At 39.1% G+C, this 15638-nt stretch overlaps 1 protein-coding gene across 7 annotated transcripts in view; it reads right to left on the bottom strand.

The window, feature by feature from the left end:
- The window catches only part of GAPVD1 (GTPase activating protein and VPS9 domains 1), a 78002-nt gene that overhangs the window by 38159 nt on the left and 24205 nt on the right, over nt 1–15638 (bottom strand). For all 7 annotated transcript variants that reach the window (XM_045082397.1, XM_045082395.1, XM_045082392.1 and 4 more), the window contains exons 2-6: nt 8094–8311; nt 5957–6800; nt 2742–2828; nt 1223–1357; nt 888–1077 (exon numbers count right to left, since the gene is read on the bottom strand). In XM_045082397.1, the coding sequence (XP_044938332.1) occupies nt 888–1077; nt 1223–1357; nt 2742–2828; nt 5957–6800; nt 8094–8278 (1441 nt within the window). In that variant the 5' untranslated portion in view covers nt 8279–8311. The remainder of the gene's footprint in view (nt 1–887; nt 1078–1222; nt 1358–2741; nt 2829–5956; nt 6801–8093; nt 8312–15638) is intronic.

Below are 15638 nucleotides of genomic sequence, written 5' to 3'. Positions count from 1 at the left end.
AGTATAAGCTTCACTGTGTCCAGGATCTTCTCCCGACACCATCACCGCCCAGCCAACATGGGTGCCCCATAAACCTCCATGCACACTTATCTCCATCAAACACAGTATAATGACGGCAACTGGACTCCTCTTACTCTCCCCAGTTAGACGACCAGCAACTACCAGAGCAACAGCATATCCTAATGGTCTTTGTATCCCCGGTGTCTAACAAGGTGCACCCCCCATGCAGGATAGTGATTATACCTACTCTTTTTGCATGAATTAAATGAAACAACATCTATAAAATGCTCATCCAGAGTCTGGTACAGAGTACATGGTAATGTTCAGTGTGTGTGTGTGTGTGTGCGTGTGTGTGGGTAACAGATGTTTACTAAGTGAATAAAACATAATTAAACCCAATTCTTAAATAAGCTTGACAAAATAAAATGAAATCTTTGTTTTATAAAATAACAGATACTTTAGCTCCTTGACAAAAATTATTAATAATAATAACAATGGAAAAATTATAACTGTATTTTCATATTTACCAACAGAAACCTCTAAGTTATTATTTTCTTGTATTATTTAGAACTTCGAAGAAATGACAGGGCTATATATTTCAAATGACACTTCCAATTTTTCCTAAAAAAGTTACTAAAATATGAACAAAATATACTGTAGGTGGCATGATCTCAATTAATTGTGAAAAGTACATCTAGATAAAGCTAAAACCTACTTATAAACCTTAACTGGTACAATTTTTAAAAATTATATTGGTATCAGTAAACACAAAGAGAAAGGCTTTCCCAAATTATTTAAAACCATATTCCAAAACACTGAGCGGTATTAAAGGCCAAATAAAAACACTAAATTTAAGGGAAAGCCCGAATATGAGAAATGCTCTTTACCTATAGGCAATCGATTCTTTTTATTTGCTGGAGTGGTTGCTGGAGACAGCTGAGGAGTATTATACGGGGTCATTTCCAAACTGCTGCTTTTTCCCGGCTTTGCCTGGGGCAGGTTTGCCAATAAATTGTCAAGAGCCATCCTATCTTCTCTCAGCTGATCTCCAGACATCACACTCTTCATAAAATTCACCTGGCAAAGGTAAAAGGACATTAGCTAGTGAGATCCATTTTTCACACACAGTATCTATGTCTCACACAATGTACTCATCTATGACTCTGCCCATACTTAGATAAATGACTTTTGAGAAAATCCTATTAAAGAATAAGGCCATTACCAGAGTAATAAGCTGACTATACGTTATATAAACCACAGTTCTGCTCAATCCTTCCAGAAGATTAACGGAGGACATTGGAGGGGTCTCCACTGCACGGCCCCCAATCACAACATCAAGAAAGGCAGCAACACAGCTCTGTTAAACAGGAAAAGATCACAATGAAATATTTCCTCTTTTAAATAAGGGAACAAAATTTCTAATTAAGGTAGACAAGCGCACAAAAAGTTTTTCTTCTTGAAAATTATATTAAACCCAACGATGAAAAAATTAAATTCTTTTGAATTGACACAGAATTGTCTCCATGAAATTCTGGTACATGAAACAAACATGACGCAGAACAGTCCACACTACCCTACCATTTGTGAAAAGAGGGGGCTGGGGTGACTGGGAAAACATATGTAAGAATTTGCTTGTATACATATAAACCTCTTGAAGAAAACATGAAAAACTGAGAACATCAAGAACCTTCTGGGGAGGAAATAAAGGTTAGAGATCAGAGGTAAAGTGGAATTTCACTATATAACCTCTGAATTTTAAATAAGGCTGAATATACAAACTACTCAAATATGATTAAAATCTAATTTAACTGAATAATGCCATAAAACATATTTATGAAATACACTTAAAATTATATAATTATTACTGATTTGCTTTAGTGTTTTTTTTAAACTAAACTATTTATTTAAAGATTTATTCATCCATTTTAGAGAGAGCGAGTGTATGCATGAGCACACACGCACTCAGTGGGGAGGGACAGAGGAGAGAAACAAAGAAAGAATCTAAAGCAGATTCCCAGCTGAGTGCAGAGCCTGACCTGGGCCAATCTCAGGACCCTAAGACCATGATCCAAACAGAATCCAAGAGTCAGACACTCAACCAAATGAGCAACCTTATTTATTTAAGACTTTTTTTTTTTTTTTAAAGTAATCTCTACACCCAGGAAACATGGGCAGCTCATCGGACTCCTCATTTCTGCTCTGGTAAGGATCTTGAGGTCACAGGATTGAGCACCATGTAGGGCTCTGCACTTAGCATGGAGTCTGCTTGAAATTCTTTCCTCCTCCCTCTCTCTCTGCTCCTCCCTCTGCCTGCATGTGCACGCTCCCTCTCTCTAAAATAAATAAATGAATAAATAAAATATTTAAAGTAATCTCTGCATCCTACATGGGGCTGGAACTCTAACCCCAAGATCAAGAATTGCGTGTTCTACCAACTGAGCAAGCCAGGCTCCTTATCAAATTTTTAAAATAAAATAATCTTAATAGCTCTTTGGCTCTCATTACAGTGACATCTCCTCAACAGTTTAACAAGTAAGAATTAGTAATCTTTACTGACATCTTCCTTTAAATGCTACTAATCCAACACTATATTCTCTATAGCTATACTAAGCATAACTGAAAAGAATAGTTTATTCTCAATAAATTAAAGGACAAGACTTAATAAAGACAACAGTTAAGTTAACTAATACTTTGGGAATATTTTCTATAAACAGTATTTTCTCATAAGATAGTATTCTTACTTTGTCAAATTTTCCAAGGCTGCTCTTTGTCCGGGGATCTCCCTCTTCAGAGCCGGTCATTGCCAACTGCTGCAAAAGGCGGCCAACCTGCAACCCAAAGCAGTGGTCGGGAGACGTGGGCTATAGATACTTAGAAATCGTTCTCTATGAAAGTGCTTTCATTCTAGTCTAAAAAGCTGTTTCATAATAATAGTTATACCATCTGACCAGGCATGCAAAGTAGGGTCCCAAATTAAATGTGTATCTTCTCTACATCAGCTTTTACTATATTTAGATGAAGAGTCATAGACAATAGAAAATTTTACTTTAACATTACATTGACGATATAAAATAAAAATAAAACACCTTTGTTTATGATATTATACTTTTCATACATTTAGATATTTTAAAATTCACTTGCAAAACTTGATTCAAATTATCTAAATGAAGTTACTATTAAGTACATTTCCCTTTAGAGTTCACAAAATACTTAAGGTAGAATTTTTTTTCTAGATTTAAAAAATCCTACTGAACAGAGCTGCTTGGAAAGTAAATGTTAATTCACACAGCAGGTTCCTTACTGGTAAAAGAGAACTGTTAATTTACTCTTACTTTTTTCCTTATGATTTATTTATTTATTTATTTATTTATTGCAGAGAAGGCAGAAGGGACAGAGGGAGAGAGAGAATCTCATGCAGACTCCCCACTCAGCATGGAGCCCAACATGGGGCTCCATCTGATAAACCTAAGATACTGACCTGAGCCAAAATTAAGAGTTGGATACTTATCATCTGAGCCACCCAGGCAACCCTAATCTACTCTCTTTAAAGACACTTTGGGGGAAGCTAATACCATATAGTATCATCTTAATATCTGGTATAATTCCCTTTTTTACTCATTTTGACAATAAGTGATTCAATCTCTACTAGAATGATAAAAATAAAAACCTAGAACTACACTATATTAAGAATAAATTTAGTGTTTCAAAGATGATAAAAATCTTTTAGTTTTACTTCAGGGATTTTTATGTAGTTAATTGCTAAACATAACATAACAGAAATGACCATGGGAAAAAAAAGCTTGTCGTTAAAAAAAAAATCATCCAAAGATATATTCTAAATAAACTCAGTTTTTTCTTCATAGTATTTCTGGGGGACAGGATATGATTAAAAGATTCCCTTAAGAAATAATAACATGGGGCACCTGGGTGGCTCAGTAGGTTGGGGGACTGCCTTTGGCTCAGGTCATAATTCCAGAGTCCCAGGATCGAGTCTAGCATTGGGCTTCAAACTGTGCGGAGTCTGTTTTTCCCTCTGGCCTTCTCCCCTCTCATGCTCTCTCTCAAATAAAAATAAATAAAATCTTCAAAAAAGAAAAAAGAAATAATAACATGGAGGTGCATGAGTGGCTTAGTCAGTTAAGCATCTGACTCTTGATTTCGGTTTAGTTCATATCTCAGGGTTGTGAGATCCAGCCCTATGTCAGGCTCTACACTGGGCATGGAGCATGCTTAGGATTCTCTTTCTCGCCCCCTCCCTCCGCCCCTCCCCCCTCTCAAAAATAAATAAATGAATAAATAAATAAATAACAAGATTTCAGTAGTTCTCATGATAAAGGGGAAAAAAACTGCTAACATAAATCCAAAACTCCTCTTTCTGGAACTCTGAGGACCAGAAAAATTTCAATTTCAAAATTTAAAGATTTTAGAAAGGTCGAATCGTGCACACATATAACATAGGCAGTATTAAGGGAAGCATCCTGTAATCAAATGTATTTACCATTTCTGCAGCAAAACCTGAGTATTCATTAGCCCTAAAAGGAATAACTAGCAGTGATAAACAGTCTCATGTTAGTTTAGGTCATGTTTTGCTACCAAACAATGTATAAAAGATAATGCATAAATATTTTCAATCACCCTGGTTTTGAAATCATGGTAAAGAGATGGTGGCCCTGTTCTAGAAAATCTAATCAACTAGGGGTGCCTGGGTAGTTAAGTTGGTTAAGTGTCTGCCCTCAGAGTCCCAGGATAAAGCCCCACAGCAGGCTCCCTGCTCCGCAGGAAGTCTGCTTCTCCCTCTTCTTCTGCTCCTCCCCCAACTTGTGCTCTCACACACTGTTTCTCAAATAAAAAAAAGAAAAGAGTAAAAACTAACACAAGGGGCACTTGGATGGCTCAGTCGGTTAGGAGTCTGACTCGTGGTTTTGGCTCAGGTAATGATCTCAGAGTCCTGGGATCAGGCCCCATATTGGGATCCAAGCTCAGTGGGGAGTCTGCTCGAGGATTTCTCTCCTTCTCCTGCCCCTCCCCTCACTCTCCCTTTCTCTTTAAAATAAATAAATAAATGTTTACACAGGAAAAACTAACAAAATATATTTTTTAGGACTGTATTTGTTTGACACAGAGAGAGAGAGAAAGAGAGAGCAAGCATAAGCAGGTAGAGTAGCAGGCAGAGGGACAGGGAGAAGCAGGCTCCCTGCAGAGCAGAAAGTCCAATGCGGGGCTTGATCCCAGAACCCTGAGGGATCACGACCTGAGCCAAAGGCAGATGCTTACCAGACTGAAACAGGTGCCCCCAAAACTAATATTTTATGACAATGGTATTTTTAATCCCAATTGAACTGCTTTTCTTTATTTTTTTAAATTTATTTCAGAGAGAGAAAGAGAGAGTGAGAGTGTGTGTGTGTGTGTGTGTGTGCACAAGGGGGTGGGGGGAGGGCAAAGGAAGAGACTCTCAAGCAGATGCCCCGCTGAGAGTGGAATTAGACCATGGAGACAAAGGCAGGGCTCCATCCTACAACCCTGAGATCACGACCTGAGCTGAAACCAAGAGTGGGACACTCAACTGACTGAGCCACCTAGGTGCCCCGCAACTGCTTTTATTTCTTAAGAAGCAAATATTTAGGGGCACCTGGGTGGGCTCAGTCGTTAAGTGCCTGCCTTCTGCTCAGGTCATGATCCCAGGGTCCTGGGAACAGAGCCCCACATCAGGATCCCTGCTCGGCGGGAAGCCTGCTTCTCCCTCTCCCACTGCCCCCCTGTGTTCCCTCTCATGCTGTGTCACTGTCAAATAAATAAATTAAAATCTTTAAAAAAAAAAAAAAAGAAAGAAAGAAATATTTAAGCCAGTTTGAGGAAACAGAATAGTAAGAATGTAAACATATTGCCATCGTATTTTGTTCACACCCCACTACTCATTCAACCGACTTTCAACTGAATGCCACATTAAAAAGCGTACCTGCATCAGATTAAATCTTGCTACCTCATTAATAGGAGCATCAGAAATTATTCCATACTGTTCTGGATTGACAACTGCGGGACAAATGAAGCAGGCCAAGAGGAGATCAGTACACATTGCCCTGACCTCCCCAACTTCCAGTCTGTCTACACAGGAGAGGGTTTTGTACATCTGTGACACAATCCACCTCAAACTATGTGGAAAGCAGTACGTGTTCTGTTTGAGATAACCAATAAACTTGTTCACCAGAGCCACCAGTTTGGCCTCATTGGAATCTACCATCTCTTGAACCTTTTGCCTGAATCTCTCTGAGCCTTTCTCTCCAAAGAGCTTTTCCTGTTGTAATGGGGAGAACCTATCGATCAGCTTGTTTGGATCTGTCTCCAGGTGGTCTTCATCTTCAACAAGCAGCTGCATGATTGGCTCATGTAAAGTGGCTGTGAGGAAAAGTTTGGCGGAAAACAGTCCTTCAGAAAAAAGTTTAAATAAGATGCTGAAGGCACAGGTTCCTCTCCTCAAAAGTCGCCTGGGGTTGTCACTTTCTTTAAGTTCAAATTCAATCAAATATCTCAAAACCTGAAGGAGGTAGCTTTCATCTTCTTGCATGATGCAGTTGCCATAAAGGGAGGTAAAAACTGTGTATATAACACTTTGTGTGTTCTCCTGATTCAGCTTCTCCCCAGCAACCAAAGAGGAGGCAATAAGACGAGGATTTTCCCTTAATCGACTCAAGAATTCTCCATAAGCAGTCTCCTGAAATCCCAATTGCTTGTATCCATCAACAAACTGTGTATCTTCCAAAATCTTGGCATGTTGGCAACATTCAGCAGGGGAAGCTTCAGCACTAAAAAATGAGCAAACAAGCAAAACAATAAAAATCAATAACAATAATACGGTACCACTGAAACATGGAAATGTAGACTGATTATAGTCCTGGTAATGAGATCATTCCGAACTGCTCGAATCTTTCAGCCGACCAACACCTGAACATGCGAAGAAAGGAGAAAACCGAAAAGTATAAAGGAGGACAAATTCCTCCTAGTTCATCAGGCTCAATGAAAAATATAAAAAAATAACCATTATTCCGACTTCTGTTAGGAAAGATCAGCCCTGCTTTTTTTCAGCTTCACATAAATGGAATCATACTTCTCTGCATCTGCCTCGTTTTCTCAAATTTATACCTCACCACCACTCTTCTTAGAGCTAAAAACTGGTTCCTGAAGCAACAGAATAAGATATTAACACAGTGAAAAAGAGGTTTCTAAAAGCGAGAGGTAGATATACAGGAAGATATACAGAATCAAAACATGGAAATACACAGTTGACCCTTGAACAATGTGGGGATTAGGCGCACTGACCTGCCTATGCAGTGGAAAATTCTTGCATAACTTTTGACTCCCCTAACATTTAACTGCTAATAGACTTCTGTTGACCAGAAGCCTTACAGATAATATACTCGATTAACACATATTTCATATATGTATTATATACAGTATTCTTACAATAAAGTATGCTAGACAAAAGAAAATATTAAGAAAATCATAAGAGAAAAATACATTTATAGTATTCTATCGAAAAAATCCCTGTATAAGTGGACCCACAGGGTCAAATCAGTGTTTAAGGGCCAATTGTATATTAAATAATACCAGGAGAAAAGGGGTGCCTGACTGGCTGAACTGGTGCAGCATATGACCCTTGATCTCAGGGTTGTTTGAGCCCCATGCTGGGCATAGAGATTACTCAAAAAAATTTTTTAATCTTAATATAATAATAATCATAGAAAAGTAGAGGGGCGCCTGGCTGGTTCGTGGGTAGAGCATGTGACTCTTGATCTCAGGGTCATGAGTTCAAGCCCCACATTGGGTATGGAGCCTACTTAGAAAAAAACACAAGATAATTTACTCTCAGCAAAATAAAAGGTTATCATACAAAGATACAAATTAAGTGGTGTGGTACAAAATATTAATGCTTAAGTTATAATTCTCTAAAAAGGCCTTAATTAACAGACAAAATAGGCAAAGACTCACCTTAATGTTGATTCAAACTATCTGAAAGCATACACTTTGTTGGAAATAGATTCATTTATTTATAGTTAGCACAGAAAAAATTAAACATCTCAAAACCAGTTTTTTTTTACCTGGTTATGATAAGCCGATCCAAATTAATTCTCTGCTGCTTAGCAATCCATGCTGTACGATACAACTTTTCAGCTGTCTTAAGGACATCTGCATTGAGCCTCTGAATGAGCTGTTTCTCAGAGTTCACATATAAGCGTTCCTGCTTAAGGTGATGGGCCAAGGTGTGAATATCCAGCTTCACCATCTTCAAATGTGGAGAAGGTACAAAGGCTGATCACTAAGAGTAAAAAGGTTTAAAAATTTAGACTATTTTTCCAAAATCAAAAGGGATAAGAGAATACATTAAGAATTAGGGTACATTTAGTACTATGATTAACTCTAATTTTAAAATAATCTATATATTTTTTGCAGAAGCATTACAGGTTCAAGATAGAAAAACTGGTAAATACAGATAAGGGGGGGGAAAAAAGCTCCTAGTAAGAAGGCCACTGCTCAGAGACAGCCACAGTAAAAATTTGTGTATTTCCTTCAAGTCTAGTATCTATTTATTAGCACTAGAGTTTCTTTGACTGCTCCCTTTTACACTGCCATCAGTCAACTTAACCTGTTGACTTGATCTTCAAAATACATCTCCAATCTACTTCTCACCACCACGTTCATCATCCTCTCTCATCCAAAGGTCTATAACCACTTCATAACTGATCGCCCTGCTTCCTTTCTTGTACTACTTGAGTCTGTTCTCTACATAGCGTAGAGTACCCTTTAAACTTAAGTTAGATCACCTTATTTCCTTACTAGAAACCATTCAAAGGTTTATATTACATTTAGAATGAAATCTAAAGGTCCTACATGATCTGCCCCTGGCTACTTCTCCAACCTCATCTCCTACCATTCTACCCTTGCTCACAGAGCTCCAGACACACTGGCTTCCTTGCTTAAGAGGCCAAGCATGCCGCTTCCTCAAAGCTTCTTGCATCTGATGATCCCTCTGTCTGGAAGGCTGTTCCTCCAGGTATCTTTGCATGGCAAGTACCCTTACTTAACTCAGGTCTCTCTGTTCAAATGGCTACTTAGAAAGGCCTTCTCAGGTAACTCCTAAAATAGAAACTATCACTTCCTATTCCCTTTTCTGGCCTTTTTAAAAAGTACTTGCCTCTGTCTAGCATTATACTACAGATACCTACTTGCATGTTCACTATGGTTAAAGTATGGCTCCCACACTAAAAGGTAAGGGCCAGGGGTGCCTGGGTGGCTCAGTGGGTTAAAGCCTCTGCCTTCGGCTCAGGTCATGATCCCAGGGTCCTGGGATCGAGCCCCACATCAGGCTCTCTGCTCAGCAAGGAGCCTGCTTCCTCCTCTCTCTCTCTCTGCCTGTCTCTCTGCCTACTTGTGACCTCTGTCTGTCAAATAAATAAAATCTTAAAAAAAAAAAAAAAGGGGTAAGGGCCACCAGGGAGGAGTATGGCTTCTCTGTTTTATTTACTCACAGCTGCAATTTCAGCGCTGAGCAGAGCACCTGATTCATAGCAAGAATGGAAAAAATATTTGCCAAAGGAATGAATGAAATCACACAAATCTTGTTTACCTAGTAGTTAAACAAACTGATAGAAATAGCACACATATTTTAAGCATTGTTATTTAAGCTATACCTGTGAACCTAGAATGCCTGCCAGACCACACTTTTTTTTTCTTTTTTTTAAGAGGTCCAACAGGATCTGAGCTGAAGGCAAATGCTTAACTGACTGGGCCACCCAGGCACTCCTGTTTTTAGATATTTTTAAAGTTTCTTATTTTAATGAACTACTGAAGACTAAGAACATAGATTTTACCACCTAACCTGAATCTTACTGCTTTCTTGGGGCACTTGGGTGGTGCTGTCAGTTGAGCACCCAGCTCTTGGTTTTGGCTCAAATCATGATATCAGGATCATGCGACGGAGCCCCAAGTCAGACTCAATACTCAGCTCAGAGTCTGCTTGCAACTCCCTCTCCCTCCTTTCAACTGTGCTCTCTCTCTCTCTCTCTAAAATACATACATCTTTAAAAAAAAAAAACAACTTTTTTATACCTTATCAATTTCCTAGCAAACTATGTCAAGTCTTTATTCCAAATCACCCGTATCACGAAGGCCCTCATACTTCTCTCCTCTCAAAAGATAAAAGCATGGGCGCCTAGGTGGCTCAGCCAACTGAGCATCCAACTCTTGATTTCAGCTCAGGTCATGGGATCAAGCCCCGTGACAGGCTGTGTCCTCAGTGTGGGGGTCTGCTCACCCCTCTCCCTCTGCTCCTCCCCATCTCTCTCTCAAGTAAATAAAAAAAATTTTTTTTAAAGATGTAAGTATGTCCACTAAAATGATCTGTTAAGATAATAACAAAACCATGTGGGTACATTAAGAAAAATCGGTGACATACAGTATATAATCGTATTAATTCAATTTACCGAAAATTCATATATGACTTTACAGACTTCCATGTGGGAACTCTAACATCCTCTAGGGGCCTCTAAGTACACAGACGAAGAACTATTAATGGCAACAATAATGAAATGGGCTCTTAAAGATCTGAATGTTTCATTAATTAGTTCTGTTACTTTGGGCACATAAAGAATATTCTCTGAACCTCAGATTTTTTTCACCCATAAAATACAGACTCCATATCTATCTTTATTTTATCCCTGGTACAAGCAACATATTAGGTACTAGGAATAAAAAAAGGGATAAAACCTGTGTATCCTTAAGGACTTTCTAACCTAGCAGAATGAAGCAGACATGCAAGCAAATGGCTGTCCAAAAATGTTACGGGTATGATGCTAGAAGACTGTACAATGTAGATGGAGGGGGAAGAGAAGGAACCTGTATGGCACCTAGTCTTAAAAGGCAAGCTGGGGAGGGGGTTGAGAAAATGAGTATTTGCCAGAGATAAAGAAGATGGTGGGTGGGGTAGAATTCTAGACATGGGGAGTCAACCAAGCAAAGGCACAGAGGTATGTAACAAAGAGTACAATTTAGACAGCTACCCACGGCTTGCTACCGTTTGGGGGATGGTGTCTGTGTGTTCAGTGAGGTGGGGGAAGGGAGGGAATGTGCATAATGAGAGATAAGGCTGTGGAGACAGAAGGTACATAGGAGACAGAGTTAAGAAACTTGGACCTTACACTGTAGGTGATGGGGAAAGTTTTAAACAGGAAATGAGTAAGATTAAATTTTTATTTGGGAGCATAAACTCTGGCAGCCTTAAGGAAAGGATGAGGAGGTGAGTATGGGACCAGAAGAGAGACTAAAATTATTGACAGGCAAGAAATGTGGTGGCAATCGAAAGAACAGGACAGATTTGAGAAATGTTACAAGATAGAAATGTAAGATTTTTGAACAACAAATGAGGGGGCAAAAAAGGTAAAAGTTTCCAACTCTGGGAATAAGGGCGGGTGTGGTATTAATTCACCACAGTTGAGTACTGTATGGGAAAATACTGAAAATGGTGCCTTTACACACTTCATCTTCATAATATTCCTCTGAGATAAGTGCTCTGCAGCTAAGGAAACTGAGGCTCAGGGATATGAAGTAATTTGCCAAGGACCATACAAGTGAGAGATGACAGAGCTAGTACACCATTATTATTACCCTGATCTCTACAAGAATGACTCAAAAATCCTGTGGTTACCTAGAAGAATATCGTATTTTTATGCTCAAGTATGTAGAAGAAGTGTTAGGATCTGCAACTTACTTATACATGGTTCAGCCAAAAAATGAGACTTTTAAAATGCAGCAAAATGCAAGCAACTGTTGAATCTGGGTAGAGGGTAGATAATAACCATTATACTACTCTTCAATAATTTCAGTTATGTCAGAAATTCTTCATAATGAAAAAATAGATAAAAATATTTTGGAAGGGGCGCCTGGGTGTCTCAGTGGGTTAAAGCCTCTGCCTTCAGCTCGGGTCATGATCCCAGGGTCCTGGGTTCGAGCCCCACATTGGGCTCTCTGCTCAGCAGGGAGCAGGCTTCCCTTCCTCTCTCTCTGCCTGCCTCTCTACCTGCCTGTGATCTCTGTCTGTCAAATAAATAAATAAAATCTTAAAAAGAATTTTTTTGTTTTGGAAATTCTCAAACTGTGCCTTTCTTGCTTTTTTACTACAACTTAATTCAACAAACATATTACTGGGCTTGGCTGGAGCCTAGCCAGGTTCCCTAATCTCAAGGAGCTCACAGTCTAATTATAACCGAAATATTGTTCAAGATAGGACATATAAAATGTTTCCAATGACACAGCAAAATATCAACCAATTTATACAATTTAGAAATTAAAACCTTCAAATATAGGTTCACTTAAAAAATTAACACATGAAAGTAATGCTCCACCTAATCTAAACCCTTTAATAGTCCCAAACATCTTCAAAAATATTTTTAATAAATCTAGACAAAACTTGTTAAGCATTTTTTTCCTTTCATCAAGTTCAAAAATTATATGCTTTAATGCTTTTCTTTCTATAATTAGTTTGTCTTGATTGAGTGTTGCCAAAAAAACAGGTAAAAACTTACCCCACAAAATAATACTTTAAAACACATGATTATACAGGGATGCCTGGGTGGTTCAGTCAGTTAAGTGTCTCTCTCTCTCTCTTTTTTTTTTTTTTAAAGATTTTATTTATTTATTTACGTGACAGAGAGAGAGAGCACAAGCAGGGGGAGAGGCAAAAGGAGAGAGAGAAGCAGGTTCCCCACTGAGCAGGAAGCCAGGATGCAGGGCTCAATCCCAGGACCCTGAGATCATGACCTGAGCCGAAGGCGGCAGATGCCCAACTGACTGAGCACCCAGATGCCCCCAGTATCTGACTCTTGATTTCACCTTATGTCATGATCTCAGGATTGTGAGATTCAGCCCTGTGTCCAACTCCACGCTGGGTGTGGAACCTGTTTAAAATTCTTGCTCTCCCTCTTTCTCTCCCCCTCCCCTAAAAAAAAACTGTCAGTAAACCACTGGGTAAAATCCAAGAGATTAAAAATATAAATTAACTCTGACCTGTATTTTCATCCACATTTTACCTAAATTAAATTCATGTTCTAAGTACCATTTTATACATGTAGCACATGCCAAAGTATAATGATATTGTATCTCTATCTAGACTGTAAACGCTGAAGGAAAGAATTCACCTTTGTGTCCTAACATAGCTAATGGCAGGTAAGAGCTCAAACATGTTAAATGAACTCAATTCAGGTAGCCCCAAGTCTACCGGCTCATACATTTTGATAAAATAATACCACCACACAGGGTACCTGAGTGGCTCAGTGGGTTAAGCCTCTGCCTTCGGCTCAGGTCAAGATCGCAGGGTCCTGGGATCGAGCCCCACATTGGGCTCTCTGCTCAGCAGGGAGCCTGCTTCTCCCTCTCTCTGCCTGCCTCTCTGCCTATTTATGATCTCTCTCTCTGTCAAATAAATAAATAAAGTCTTAAAAAATAATAATAATACTCCCACACACAAATAACAGGCACTCCTTAAAAACAACAGTTGGAGAAGAGGGTTTGAGAACGTAAAAGGCAAAGTCTATGAAGGTGTTCTGCCCTTCTGAGACACCATTATAACACAATCATTATAGCTACTGGGAAACAGCTTAAATAAAATGTAGGCATAATAACTAAAAGTGGGGAAATTTCACCATACTGAACACAACAGCAAAGTACAAACATTTGCAAATAAGTTAGTTTCTTGAAAAGTAACAATGACAATATCAATACTGAACTAACACTAACAATACTCACACCAAGCTAACATTTATTTAGAACTTCATCATGCCAGGCACTGCTATTTTTTTCCTCACTGAATCCTTATAACCCTAAGATGACTGTGCTCATTAACTTCATTTAACAGTTGAGAAAAGTGTTGACATACCTAGCAAGCAGCTACATCAAAATTCACAATGACTCAGTTCTGGTTCCAAAGCAGCCCTTGCTCTCAATTGACTAATCTAAACATTTTGTCAGTCACATCTACCTTAACTTCCAGTTCTGTTAATAACTGACTCCTTAAAGTTCCTTTTATCTACTGGTTTTACAGAACTTCATCTGGCTTCTAGTTACATCTATTTCACCTGAGTTTATGCTCAAATACCATTTAAAATACAGGGGTCTCCAAACCTTACCTCTTAGCTGAGCTTAAATTCTTTATTTCCTCTGTTATTTTTTTAAAGACTTTACTTATTTATTTGCTTATTTTGAGAGAGAGCACTAGCAGGGGGAGGGACAGAGGAAGAGAGAAAAGCAGACTCCGCACTAAGGGCAGAACCTGGCGGGGGGCTTGATCTCACAACAGAGATCAAGACCTGAGCCCAAATCAAAAGTTGGATGCTTAACCAACTGAGCCACCCAGACGCCCGTCCTCTATGATCTTAACATCAAAACAGAATCTTAGATTTGGAAAGGCTGTTAAAAGCTATCTTCTCCTATTTATTTATTTATTTACGGACTTACTAATTTATTTGACAGACAGAGATCACAAGTAGGTAGAGAAGCAGGCAGAGAAAGAGGGAGGAAGTAGGCTCCCTGCTGAGCAGAGAGCCCGATGTGGGACTCGATCTCAGGACCCTTTGCCAAGCCAAAGGCAGAGGCTTAAACCCACTGAGCCACCCAGGTGTCCCTATCTTCTCCAATTTAATTCAAGTCAACAAATATTTTCTGAATGTCTTCCCTAACAGCACAGACAGAACAAAACAGAGACAGCCTCTGTCATTGCAAAGCTTAGTCAACTACGAAGCCAGGAGCAAGTAAACTGTAAATAACTACAAGTATATAAACGTGTGTGTGTACACACACACACACACACACACTTGTGCTCTACTTTTTTCTTTACTTTGAATGAACTACCCTTCTCTAGGTTAAAGCCAATCCTCACTTGATGCGGATTTCTTCCCTTCACATCTACTTAAGAACATTACTGTAGAGATCCCAACTATCCTATCCCCCTCCCATCCACATTTCTTTCTCTATGGATCATTCTCACCAATAAATAAACATGCTATTATTTTTCATCTTTAAAAAAAGAAAAGAGAGAAAGAAAACTCTCTATGTCACGTCTTCCCTTCAACTTCCACCTCCATTTTTTGTCCCTCCCTTTACAAGAAAATTGTATGAATGAGGTGTCTATAATCACTGTCTCCAGCTTCTCTCCTCTGATCCCCTCTTGAGCCCAAATCTTGGTTTGGGCCCAGGTTGGCATCTCCGGGTTGTGAGATCGAGCCCCACATCAGGCTACATGCTTAGTGTAGAGTCTGCTCTGCTTGAGTTTCTCTCTCCCTCTCCCTCTGTTCCTCTCCCCCGCTCTCTCTCAAATAAATTTTTAAAAATATATATACAAACAAATAAGCACACTATAATCCAATGATACATTATCATTTCTCCCCTTCTTGACCTAACAGAAGGCTCTAACATGACTGACCACTCTCCTTGAAACGCTTCCTTTGACTTTGGGACATTACACCCTCACAGTGTTCCTCCTGTCAGTCAGTCTCAGTCTCACTTGTTACTTCCCACTCATCTCCCTGACTTCAAAACACTGGGGTACCCTACCCTTAATCCCAGTCTTTAGACCTTTTCTTTTCTATCTATACCCA

The sequence above is a fragment of the Mustela putorius genome, unplaced genomic scaffold (genome assembly GCF_011764305.1).
Source record: "Mustela putorius furo isolate JIRA1106 unplaced genomic scaffold, ASM1176430v1.1 tig00000596_pilon_pilon_pilon, whole genome shotgun sequence".
NCBI lineage: Eukaryota > Metazoa > Chordata > Mammalia > Carnivora > Mustelidae > Mustela > Mustela putorius.
Note: the sequence above shows the minus strand (reverse complement) of the source record. Positions and strands in the feature narration are given on the sequence as shown.